The sequence below is a fragment of the Thrips palmi genome, unplaced genomic scaffold, assembly GCF_012932325.1.
Source record: "Thrips palmi isolate BJ-2018 unplaced genomic scaffold, TpBJ-2018v1 HiC_scaffold_5, whole genome shotgun sequence".
NCBI lineage: Eukaryota > Metazoa > Arthropoda > Insecta > Thysanoptera > Thripidae > Thrips > Thrips palmi.
The window spans coordinates 16,596,642-16,609,257 of NW_023144632.1; the positions used below are offsets into that span (position 1 = coordinate 16,596,642).

The following is a 12,616-nucleotide window of genomic DNA, read 5'->3' on the forward strand; positions in this document are numbered from 1 at the left end:
AGTCAGCATCAGCATGTGTGGGGTGAGGATGAAATGTAAATGAGCAGAGAGTACAAGGATATTTACAACATTCTATTACACAAAGGAAATAAATACAAAATTCAGATTGATTCCAGTATAAAAATACAAGTTTTTCAGACTAGTACATAGCAAATATTTACACTAAACCATTCAACATCAACATACAGAAACACTGTGCAAAGTAATACAACATTCTCTCTAAATAAACTTGAGATGGATTTAGCTGAGGTTTCTACAACATGATATGCTTTTAATGAAAAAGAGCAAATTGTAGTTGATAATATAGAGAACTATCTACTTTACGTCAAATTGTATTGAGCAAGCTCATGATTAAAAAGTCGTAACAAAAGGGGTAGATAAATAGCACTGCTTCAAAGACGAACCCTTTGAAAAAGTTAAGAGAAAAAGAAAAGCGTCATTGAAAATTGTGAGCTTAGCCATGAATGAAATTGTTCTTAATGCCACAAGCAAATGAAATTGCTTCCTTCATCAATGAAGAAAATGATCATGACTCATAAAAATGGCATGGAATAAATTAATTTAAGATGCTAAACCCCCTCCACAAATTTGAGTCAGTGAACAACAATGACCTTACTGCAAAATCAACCGAGTAATACAAAACAATGAGAGTCAATGTTAGTTGCTAGTATTACATTACAAGATGATAAATTTATGAGCATCAAAATTCAACAATAATAATCAACCATATATATACAGTTCAAGGTCTGTTCCATCCAAGAACCAGCAGTACATGCTTCAGTTACTTTTTTGAAATGAGATTCCACAGATCCCCTTTGTTGTAATTGTTACGCACTTCTATTAAACATTTTCTGTGTCTTGCATCTGTGAGAAGATTATTCCACATTGAATCCCTCTGAAACAGCAGCATGAAATCAACCACATGAGAAAGGCAATAAATATGGGCAAAAACCCTATTTTCATCACTTAAATTTCAGCTGGTTTCATTGGTATTTAATAATAAAATACTTACATCTAACGAAGAAAAGTTTCCACATATAAACATGGCATATTTGGCTCTGGTCAAGGCAACATTTATTCTTTGTCTGTCTGACAGGAATCCAACTCCATTTGTCCTCACACAAGATATTATAATAATGTCTTTTTCTTGCCCTTGGCAACTATCAATAGTATTGACTTCTACCAATGGTTTATTGAGTTTCGGTAATCTAAAAAATGTGATACATGTTACAGAAAACATACATCAGTATGTAACAAGGTGTTTGTAAAATTTATCAGTTGTGAAATGGAAACTTACCTTCCCATTATCATTGACTCGATGAGTCGACGTTGAGTCTGGTATGGGGTGACAATACCCACTCTAAAATCATGCTGTATGGCCTTTTCATCAATTAATAGTTCAGAAAGCTGCAGTACTAATTTTGCCTCTTCAGAATTTGATTCACTGCGAACAAAAAACAATAATGTGAGATTGTGTGTTTGTTTAAAAGACATTCTCAAACAATATTAATGAAAAGCAAAATTAAATACCCTCTTGAATCCTGATGGAAGGGGAGGCTCAGAACAGAGTAAGGAAGAACTCTTGAATCTCGACAACTCACAATTTCTTCTGGACTTTTCAGTCGGCGATGATAAAAATATTTGTTAGGCCATTTTAATATTTCCGGATGCATCCTGTATTGCATGTCCAGCATTTGAACAGCCTTTGGAACAACATTTTGGAGCCTTGCAAACAATGATGTACTCAATCCTTTGTCACGAGCAATCTATAAAAGAAAAGGTAATTGAACAAAATTAAAAATAACAGGAGGTTGCAAAAGATTTCATTAAAATATTTTTTTTAAAATGTACATTTATTTTCTGACCTTGGACAGTATTGTTGCAGGTAATTGATTAGGATCTCCAACAAGAACTAGTGTTTTTACTCCCAGAAGAAGGGGAATCAAAGTTTCTACCTCAAGGCATTGGGTAGCTTCATCTACAATACAAACTTGAAAATGATATTTTCCAGCACTGCAAAACATGTAATTAACATTTTCAGTGATAGGTGAAAGCATGATTTAGGAAAATGATATCTTATGAAATATAGCGGTCAGAGCCATACCTAGTGGGTGGAAAAACAGTTTCCATGAGTTTTATTACACAAGAATTTAATGTAGTACCAATTATATCAGCACCTCTCAAAATTTTTTTTTTGGTTTCTCGCTCAAATGCAAAGTCATACTTTGGTGAAGAGTTGGAAGCTTGCTGTTGCTGCAATAAATGTAAAAGACACAATTTAAGAACGTTCACTTATATACAGTTTAGGACAGTGGACTACCAAAGAATCTATAAGTAATAGCAAAAAGACTAGGTTTTCACCTGCTTCTTCCTTTCTTCTAGAACTCTGAGTCTACGAATTAAATCAGCCTGGCGAAACGTTATTTCTCCAGGAACGGGCTTGGAATTCATCTGTAAATCTCTGATTTGATTTTCTACTGCACACAATTTAGCTGTTAAATGGCCTATGTCTATATCAACTCCTTGTGAATCATGAAGTGCCCTGTCTTGTTTCATCGCAACATTCGCAAGTTCTTGCAGTGAAACTCCTCTCACATCTTCATGAAGAGTCTGGCCAACACGAACCATTTTGAAACGATGCTCTTCTGTAGGAAATACAATTGAAACCAAATGTAAGGCTTAGTAAGCAGCAGGTTGATTTCATTTAATACACTAAAAAGCTTACTTTCGAATCGTGCTCTGCGTCTAAGTAGACGAGCAACTAAAAGATCAACTGCATTGTTAGAGGGTGCACATAGTAGAATTCTAGGCACCAAACGCCGCTCTCGGTTTGCACGAGTATACATGCTGTCTCTGTAGAGCAAATGCATTACAAGGCTCTCAATAACTTGTGTTTTGCCCGTTCCTAGAATAGACAAAGTGACGAGGTAAAAATAGGAGCAATAAATAAGTCTTTTTTAAAGAGGGTGGGAGCAAGGTTTTGTCACACTGCAAACATGTAACATCTAAATAAAGATACTTGCCAGGTGGACCTTGAATAAGACATATTTTGGGCTTATCTTGCAGGCAAACTTCTGCAGTTTGAAGAACTATTTGCGTTTGCATTGGATTTAGTTGTTCCTATAAAGTAAACTTATTATTATTAATATTTGTTTTTGTTTAAACAGCAGAATACTTTTGACTTTAGACTCACAATAAATGCTAATTTTTTCTGGGAAACATCAGGCAGAGTAAAGTCTTCACTTGCAGCTAGAGGTGAAATTACACTATACTGCAAAGGCATATATTCAAGGTTTTTCATGGCTTGAAACATTCGGAGATCTCCACGGAGATACTTAACATGCTGTAATTAAATCAAGAAAGTGAAGATAGAACATAGTGCTCTAAGTGTCAAAGAAAATAAATGCTCCTTACTTTTATTCTCATAGGTCTTTCCAATTCAAAAGTAAAGTTTTTTCTTTCTTTAATTTGCAAATTGAAACGTATCTTGAATGTAGGGTTAGGACAATGAGATACTGCAATGAGAAAAATAAATCAATGACAAAGAGCTTATAACTTTGTTGAACATCAAGTTCAAAACATTGGAAAAAATTTCTGGAGTCTGCTAAAACGTACCTAGATCTTTGTGAAATTGATCCGTGTTCCTGAGACGATCCTTGGCGTCAAAGGAGACATATCCAAACACAGGAATTATTACAAGCTTGTTACAAGGATCTTTTAAAGCGAGATCAATAATAACTAAATTCCCCAGTCTTGGCGGCTCTGGCCCTGGTCTGTCATTCACCAGCACTGAAAATCATACTCGACAAATTAAAAGATACTGAAAAATAATAAACCATGAAATATTGTTAGATAGGACACAACTTACTATGACAGCTTAATGTTGTCAACATTCTTTCAGGTCTTGAGAAAACTGGGGCTGAGGAGGCCTTATCCACAGCCATGATTAAATTATTCCTACAAAAAAGAAAGGGAAAATGTGAATTTCAGTTTTACGAACATAATAACAGCATAAAGATACCACTCCATTGACACAGAAATCTTACCTTGAATTATTCATACGAGTATTATATTCCCTGGAAACACCACTCCATAATTCCAACATCAGAAGAGGGTACATAGTTTCATGATATTCATGAAAATCTAAGAACTCTGTTTTAGGTAAGGGTGGCATTACCATATTTGATACCACTGGAGGCACTACGTCAGGCGGCAGATCTTTCTCTTCCTTAATTTGAAACGGAAACAAATTGATAAATTAGATGAGCTTCTGATTCCCAGTAGAGCCAAAAGATATGCAACTTTCTAGTGTACCTTTAACCAAAGAGGGTTCCACTTAGAGATATCATAAATAATATCTTGAAGAATTGACTCATCATTAGGAATAGCAGGTCCCTTTGGTAGTTTGGGGGCAACGATATGACTCATGGGTGTAGGCCTATCAGCATCTCTACTGGAGTTTACTTTCCTTGTATTAGGTAATTTATCAATATAACGAATTTCCTCAAGGTTTTCTTTGAACTGAACTCTCTTCTTTTTCTGGGCAATGGGCTTGGAGTCATTCATTGTGATATTATGCTTGGAAGAGCCAGACAGACAGGACTTCATTGACAGTGAATGTTCAGCAGGAACTGTATGGATTTCAGATTAGAAAGAAAATAATATCAAAATGTTAAATCTCAATATAAGACAAAAACTGTAATTAATAACAACAGCACTTTAAAACAAACCTGGTAATGATTTCTGCCCTTCACCATGAGATGATGGATGTAGTTGTCTTGTATCCTCATAAAATCCAGGAGGAGGTTTCTGAGCAACTCGTTTTTTTGGCTGAGGTCCTGTTGGAATTTCTACAGGAGCGGCTTCTGCATTTGACTGCACTGAAGTCTGTGGTAGTTCTTTCTTTTCATATGACAAATTTAATGCCTGCAAGGGTGACTTGGTAGAAAGGTTAACAACAGCCTTATCTTTCAGCTTCGGTATCTTAATACTTTCCAAAATCTCTTTTCGGCTTTTAGGTTTAACTATGGGAGAGGATTCGTCAGTTTCTGTAAGGAATGAACCTCGATTAGCCATTGTAACTTTAGCCTTTGCAGGGGCTGATCGCTTATGCTCTGCACTTCTTGAGTCTTTCAAACCACTGTGTGCGGCAACCTTGGCAAGCTTCTCCTTCCGAAGAGCTTTGGTGTCTTCTTTTGACTTAGGACGTTTGGGCTCATCTACACTCCTTTGCCTGACAGTGTCATACATTTTTCGAGATGTTTCCATACTAATTCCTCGGTTGCTTGCTTTGCGAGGAGGGTTTGGAAGAGCATCAACAATCTCTATTTTCCTGGGAGCTTTTTTTGGAACTGGAGCAGGAGGTTGTTGAGCTGTGCTTGGTGACAATGACGACAGGCCATAACGCTCACACAGCTGAGGGTTCTCTTCCAACCTATTCAGATTAATTTGAAGCTGCTTACTTTCCCCTGACAGATCTAGTTTATCATTCGACTTGTTTAAAAGTGCATCAAAATTGATGTCAGATTGTGTTTTACTGGAAGACTTAGTTGCAGCTTTGTCTTCATCTTCTGAACTACTGCCACCAAACGTTTCTTTTAATCTCTCAACAATTTTATCTCTGCTTCGAGATTCTTTCTTATCCACATCATGCTTCCTATGTCGGCTAGAATGCTTCTTACTGTGCCTTTCTTCTTTGCTCCTATGCTTTTTCTTCTTTTCAGTCCTACCACGGTGAGAATCAGCATCCTTAGCTTTGGATTTGTCCTTACTCTCTTTCTTATAAGTGTTCTTTTCCAATTTAACATTATCCTTGTCTTCTTCCACATGATTTATTTTCAATTGATCCTCCTCCATTTTGTTCAACATGTCTGAGTCCAATTGCTTGAGAACTACAATAGGTTCAGCCTTACCCTGATCATGTTCAAGATCTCCACTAGGTTCTGCCTCTGCCACGTCTTGATCATTGTTTTCTAACTCTTTCGGCCAATCTTCCCAGATATCATCATCTTGTTGTTCCGTCGGAAGGACAGCGTTGGAAACCTCGTCCTCTGCCTCAACCTTTATAAATGACTGAGACAATCTATTGAACCACTTATTAGCTTCCTGAATCTCTTCCTCATCTTCATCTTCTGAAATCAGTACTACATCATCATCCCTCTCTAATATATTATTCTGTGGTTCTTCATCCAAGGAAAGATCTACAACTCCCATCTCTTTATCTAAAGTCTCAAGGCAAGGCTTCACTTCCTCCTCCTCCGTAAACATCTGAGAGCAAGGGAAAATCTCATCATCATCTTCATCATCACATAAATCAATAGGAATCAATTCTTCATCTATGGTATAGTTTGCAGATGAGTTCTGACTTAGCCTTGAGGAATCCTTAACCTTGTCCTTAACAATTGGTGAGAAATCAGCACCAGTTTGAGATATTGAAGGTGTATCTTCATCAGTCTTAATTTCACGAGGAGTCAATCCAGACATATCTTCCAGTTTGACATGTTTATTGTGAAGTGGAGTTGAGCTAAAAACTGGCAAATTACTTTTCACATCAATTGCAGGCGATGACAATCTTAAAGTTGCGGTTGATGAATCACAGCTTCCTTCTAAAATGGCAGAAACACGTGGATTTGCAGGTTTCTGAAAACTAATCTCAGGTTTTATGTTCATTATTGTCCGGCCAGAAGGCTGCGGGAATACTTCGTCACATTTTGGATCACTAGTATTAATATTTGATGAAAGCTCCTGCTTTGTGTGTGTTGCTTTTGCATTAGTAAGGACCTGTCTAGAAACCTCTGGTACATCACAAGAACTTGACACATGTTCCACACCAAGAGCTGCATTGGCAGTCAAAGCAAAATTTGACAGATCTTTACATGCTGCAACTTTTGAGTCTTCTTGAATTATTGGGCAGCATGTTGATTTTTCTGTTTCCTTGGATTGAGCAGTTGAAGATTGATGAATAGTTGAATGAGCAGTTTCATCAATTTTTTGTCTCTTCAGCGAGTTGGAAAATGATTCCACACCATTCGAATTGAGACCATTTGCATCATCGTCATCATCATCCAAGACAACAATTTCAGGCTCATCAGCACATCGCTTTAAGCCCCTCTCTAATTGGTGCTGAGGGTTTTGATTGATGTCAATGGGCTGAAATAATCAAGAGCATGTTAAGTGTGTGAACAAAAAGGAATACAAAGTCTTCATGGGCAAAGAGTTGACGGCTCGGGGCCGGACTTCGACACTTTGCCAACGCGAATACCGAACAGCACATAGTTCGTAGGCCGGGCTTCGGCAGTGCTCCGTTAGACTAGACCAGTCTCCGAACTCGCGAAGGCCATGAAACCATAAGCCAGTTCCAAAGAGCCCTTAGAGCCCATAGATGCGACGCTGGACCCCTGTGCGGACAGGCTCCGGACGACTCCCCGCGGACCGATTCCGAGAGTCGTTGTGGTCGCTCTGTCTCTCTCGCACTCATAGGGCGTCCCGTACAGGTACGAGAGACGGATAGGCGCGGATAGGGTCGCTGTCATTCATCTTCGAAGCTATAGGGGCCATAAGTCCCTCTGCATAAGCAGCGACCATGGATGCAGCGACCATCACCCCAAGTCGACTCTTTGCCCATGAAGACTGTACATTTCAGACAACTGACTTGATGCTCTTGTAATGGTATGACACTCACTTGTTTGTCTTCGTTAGCTGATGAATCAACCTTGAGTCTTGATAACTCAATGTTACGAACTTCGTATACAAAGCAGTCCTGATTATCATTATTAAAATTTCCTATTCCAATTTCATCTCCTAATCTAAGAGAAAATTCTGCATTTGGTGGGATTTTCATTTGGTTGACAAAAGTACCATTTGATGACTAGAAACATTTTAAAATTATCATTAATTAGGGGGAAAAAACATACTAAAATTACAGGTTTTGGTAAGGTTAAATCTGATAATACTTACTCCAAGATCCTGCAATGAAATGGACCCGTCATCTTTGGGAATCAACTTGAGATGACGTCTTGATACATACAAACTTAAGCAGTGAACTGTACAATCCTTTCCCCGGCCAACAAATACCTACAAATTGATTCAAAATATTTGAGTTGTCTGAAATACGTCTTACAGGAAGGAAACACAAAAAAGAATTGTCGATGCTCACCACATCTGACAGGAGAGGAATTTCCTGAACCCCGGTGAATCCTGGGTTCGGTTTCCTCCATAGAAACCAGCCCATGGCTAACCTTGACTGACTAAATTCATGAATGCAGCCTGGAGACCAAAGAAGACTTGTAAATAACACACACTGCTTTGGACTAACTAACTTGAGAAGACATAAGGTTGAATAAAAGATGGTAGAAGGGCTTTACAAAAATTCCTCATCAAAACAAGAGGCGATAGAGTTGCATAATTATATAATACAATCATAATAATATTAAAGATCTAACATAACTGCGTTAAGGTTATGGTACAAAATACCGACAGAAATGGAGGGAGAGAACATGAGGCATGAAAGCGGGAGGTGGGAAGGGAAAACAAAGACAGACACAAAAAGAGAAAAACTAACCAAAAAAAAAGCCAAAGGGAGAAAAATGTATAAAAGGAACTCTTAGTGAGAGACAACCTCCAGAAACATAGGACGGGGAAAGACAAAGATACTGCGAAGACACAAGCAGTTCAGTGGACTTGATTTTGTGAAATAACATGAAAAAAGACAAGACGAATCGTCGAAACCTTACGATGAGACAACCCGCAAACAAAATTTGTTGAGTGAAACAATCACGCCGCATTCAAATTCAAACAAATAAGCTTTCGCTGGCTTTCGCCTCGTTTCTATCTTGTTTCACATATCACATCACATGCATATTCATATTCGGTTAGGAGACATCTAGCGTGGGGGACGTCTACATTGGGATTGAAATTGACAAAACCGACGCAGCAAATGACGTCACAATTAAGTGCATTGTTTGGAATAAGAAAATTCAAGCTGAGAAGGCTGATTAATGCAAAGAGAGCAGAGCGAATCCGTTAAGACGCAGAATCTCTGATCAATCTCATGCAGGCCCCGGGAACTTTCAAAAAACCCGCTAAAACAAGATGAGCAGTTTCCGGAGGGAAGAACCAGGAAGAACCACGCACACCTGAGAAATAATACTCCCAAGATTTGAAATCACCATCCCTTCTCATTTTTATTTTCTATTCGTTGTGAAATAAGTAACAGAAACTTGAACTTCACTGTTTTCCAAGTTTCCCTTATGTGGTGAGACACAGTTGGTACTTCTGACCTAAACAACTCCTATCTTTTGTCTACGCTTGTTCTTGTTGGTTCTTTGGCCGAATGCTCGTTTTCGTTAAATATTTGAAGTATTGTAAGTTGAAATGGCTACCGAAGTTCTGAAAACGTTCAGTGCTTTACAGGATGAGCTGCAGAAAGCCAAAGAAGGTCTTCGGAATGTGGACAGTCACATAAAACGGATTATTGGGAGGGACCCCGAGGCCCAGCCTCCAGGACAGGGTCCGCCTAGGTAAGCCGACAATGGCAAATCATGTTGCATTATGGCGATATAATGTTTCGGTGCATCATATTTTCTAAGCCTTTGTTGTGACCTTACTCGACGTTTGTCTCGTTACTTCCAGTAATGGCTTTCTTTCATTGAAGGACGCACTCTTTAAGGTTGTTAGGTTACCTAACCTCGTGCCACCATTTTTTTTTTATTTTGTTGGTTCTAATCAAAGTTAAATACTCACTTAAATCATGTCAAATTGTAAGCAACTTTAAGGTTTGTGTTTTTTTTTGTCTGCTTTCTGATTTTAGGCCCGGACAGAAGAGACCTGCCACTCAAAATGATGATTTTTATGCTAGAGGGAGAGGATCTTTTCAAATGGGCGGAGGAAGGTAAGTTGAATTTTTTGCTGTTTGATGAATTTTTGAAATGAAAATTGGACTGATTCTTAAGTTTCTTTTTAATTTAAAGGGGTAGAATTGGCCATCCTGGACGGCCGCAGGAGGATGAAGGACCTCCCGGAATTCGCAGGAGGCTGGGAGATGGACCTGGCAATGTTTTCAGCAGATTGTCTGGACCTCCTATAAAACACATCAAAAAGGAAAAGGATGATGAGTTTCCTGGGCCCTTCTCAAAGTTTTACAGGAGAGAGGAACAGGAAGAAGAGGAAATAGAAGAAGACGATGCTCAATTTAAACCTGCCATTAGTTCTCGTGTAATTCCTCAGACCCGTGAACTTCCGTCTAAGGAGGTTATACTAGCTGCTCAGGGTGATGAGCGAAGTAAAGCAAGAAATAGACGAATGTTTGGAGCCCTTTTGGGAACCCTTCAGCGGTTTCGACAAGAAGAAACAAGGATGAGGGACCGGGAAGACAAACGAGCAGTAGTTGAGAAAAAGCTTGAAGAAGCTGCAAAACGGGAAAAAGAAGAGATGAAAAAAGAACGTCAAGAATTGTTTCTTGACAGACGCAAAAAACAGCAGGAAATTCGCCGCATTGAGACCAAAATTCAACGGGTCAAAGAACAAGACCAGTGGGAAGCTAGGCATAGACCCTTATTGAATTTTATTCAAACAAAAGCAAAGCCATCAATTTTCTATTTACCAAAAGTTCAAAATACAAAGACTGAGGAAAGGCTTGTTGCCAGTCAAAAGGTTATCGCAAGTAAGTCCTTTAGATGATAAATAGGAAAAGTTCAAGTAAATTTTTAAAATGCTGATTTCTAACTACAATGTTTACATTTTCTAGAAATAATGGAGAAGAAAAGAACAGCTCTCCAGGAGGAATTAGAGCGTCTGGAAGGCAACGTCCAGGTTAAGACTGAAAATGCTGGGGAACAACATTTTGAAGATGAAGAAGAAGAGGAAATGAACACGGAAAATGGACCTACGGAAGACAATGAAGAATTGCAGGAGGTTACTGGTGACAGCCCTGTTGAAAATAAGGAGAACAGAATACGTTTTGCAAGTAAGTCCAAAACTGTTGTTTGATTTGTTGCAAATTTTGCTCTGTATGCTTAATATGATTATTGCCTTACAGATGTGAAAGTGGAGAAAGACTCTGAACCTGTGCAGTCGGACCCTGAAGATAAGCAGAGGGAAGGTGACCATTCTACTGACAATCACAGACAACCTTCAAACGTGAAACGTGTACGAGAATCAAGAGAGAACCTGCACGATCGCCCGAAAGATCGGCAGCGACGTGATCCTCAGGACGACCGCGACAGAGCGAGAGAGAAGGAGTCGGCGCGAGAACGGGGGAAAGAAAGGGACAGAGGAAATGAAAGAGACAGGGATAGGATGCGGGAAAGAGGTTCAAGAATGAAAGCGCGGGTGGAGGCAAAGAAAGAGGAGGAGGAAAAGTGGGACAGAAAAAGAGAGAGGCATAATAGCAGTGATACTAATGCAATGGAAGAGGAGGATGAGGCTGATGATAATTCTGCTATCCCACCACCCGAACTGAGCTCTATATCACTACCAGGTGAACAGTCTCCATCTTTTATGCAGCCTGAGTTGGGTGAGCTAGATGACGCTTCAGAATGACCGCATAAAGAACTTTAAAAGGAGTCATGCATTTGTATTTACCTTGTTTGCATTTGTCTTACCTTGTTTAAAATCGGAATGAATGATGGTCAATATTTGAATCTGTTTCAAACAACATGTGGACTTTTTTTTCCCATTCAAAGATGTTGATCAATTGGGTAGTCCATAGTTGTTCATTTTAACGCACCTTTTTTTAAAATGTACCCTCAATTTTCAAATAATTATTAATTATTTTGGATTTCAGCTGTTTTTCAATTACAGTAATGATTTGTGTTCATCCATCTTACGTACAGGCATGGTATTTTCCTTTTATATATATAATTGTAGTCACATTTTTCATGTATTATCTGTCAGTTGTGTGTTCTCTGGAATTTGGAATCAGCCTATTGAGATCAAACACCATGTAAATTTGAAATACTTCCACTTTTGCTTTGAATTTCTTGACTTTAATTTCTTATCTTTTTACATGTTTTTGACTATGAAGGATATGGAAAATTCTTGGCCTTCTTGTCAGTCTTGTCACCTGTTAATTCTATTTTAGTCACTAATCAAAGGGCAGTGAGGTGTGAAATAATTTTTTTTAGTAAGTTTCGTACAGTTGCTTTTAAACTGTGTCTCTTCTCTTTGCTGTGTTGTTACCATTTATATTTGTTCAATGAAAACAAAAACAGTAGTTTTAAGGGTGAGATAACTTTTGTTTTAGTTTAAGTTAAATTTAAATGGAAGAAATACTATGAGTTCTGTGATTGTTTTGATAGAATGATCATGTGTGTGTACTCAGCGGTACTGCTTAATACGCACATTTGTAACTGCTGAAATAGATAAATGTGTGCAATACAATTGAGCAATTGCTGTTTACAAGGCCCCTAGGGGCCCCAAGGGTGCCCTACGTGTATGTTATTATACCTCCAATATATCTCAAAACTTATATCATTGTCTTTTACGACCTGGCTCCCCTCACTTTACTAAAGCTGTTGCTGCATTGCTTTGAAGGTAGCATATTTAAAAATCTTCACAGTTTTTGGAAAAGGTGCAGTTAAACATTTAACATAATTTTGGAGGTTTTATTCTTAGTTCA

At 38.3% G+C, this 12,616-nt stretch overlaps 2 protein-coding genes across 3 annotated transcripts; one reads left to right on the forward strand and one right to left on the reverse strand.

The window, feature by feature from the left end:
- Positions 1-57: 57 nt before the first annotated feature.
- On the reverse strand, positions 58-9,183 carry LOC117650977 (probable helicase senataxin). 2 transcript variants are annotated; one of them, XM_034394654.1, is made up of 20 exons: positions 8,728-9,183; positions 8,156-8,265; positions 7,957-8,073; positions 7,682-7,867; positions 4,731-7,149; positions 4,315-4,631; positions 4,047-4,228; positions 3,869-3,957; positions 3,616-3,789; positions 3,415-3,515; positions 3,194-3,343; positions 3,024-3,120; positions 2,726-2,905; positions 2,362-2,645; positions 2,105-2,253; positions 1,866-2,013; positions 1,531-1,766; positions 1,298-1,444; positions 1,013-1,208; positions 58-895 (listed from the first exon to the last, which is right to left on the reverse strand). In XM_034394654.1, exons 2-20 carry the CDS (start codon positions 8,228-8,230, stop codon positions 782-784), a joined length of 5,361 nt encoding a protein of 1,786 aa, XP_034250545.1. In that variant the 5' UTR covers positions 8,231-8,265; positions 8,728-9,183; the 3' UTR covers positions 58-781. The 2 variants fall into 2 exon arrangements, with proteins under 2 accessions (XP_034250545.1, XP_034250544.1); XM_034394653.1 differs by having other exon boundaries at positions 8,733-9,182.
- An 86-nt stretch (positions 9,184-9,269) lies between these two features.
- On the forward strand, positions 9,270-12,466 carry LOC117650979 (pinin). The gene is made up of 5 exons (XM_034394656.1): positions 9,270-9,518; positions 9,809-9,889; positions 9,969-10,660; positions 10,745-10,963; positions 11,036-12,466. Exons 1-5 carry the CDS (start codon positions 9,373-9,375, stop codon positions 11,536-11,538), a joined length of 1,641 nt encoding a protein of 546 aa, XP_034250547.1. The 5' UTR covers positions 9,270-9,372; the 3' UTR covers positions 11,539-12,466.
- The last annotated feature ends 150 nt before the right edge of the window (positions 12,467-12,616 follow it).

Excerpts from the sequence above, each read along its gene's own strand:
- LOC117650977 (XM_034394654.1), bottom strand. The coding sequence starts at position 8,230 with ATGGGCTGGTTTCTATGGAGGAAACCGAACCCAGGATTCACCGGGGTT. Across the intron at positions 3,958-4,046 it reads ACTCGTATGAATAATTCAAG|GAATAATTTAATCATGGCTG; the intron begins GTAAGATTTCTG and ends TCTTTTTTGTAG. Across the intron at positions 2,646-2,725 it reads ACGCAGAGCACGATTCGAAA|AAGAGCATCGTTTCAAAATG; the intron begins GTAAGCTTTTTA and ends TATTTCCTACAG.
- LOC117650979 (XM_034394656.1), top strand. The coding sequence starts at position 9,373 with ATGGCTACCGAAGTTCTGAAAACGTTCAGTGCTTTACAGGATGAGCTG. Across the intron at positions 10,661-10,744 it reads CAGTCAAAAGGTTATCGCAA|AAATAATGGAGAAGAAAAGA; the intron begins GTAAGTCCTTTA and ends TACATTTTCTAG. Across the intron at positions 10,964-11,035 it reads GAACAGAATACGTTTTGCAA|ATGTGAAAGTGGAGAAAGAC; the intron begins GTAAGTCCAAAA and ends ATTGCCTTACAG.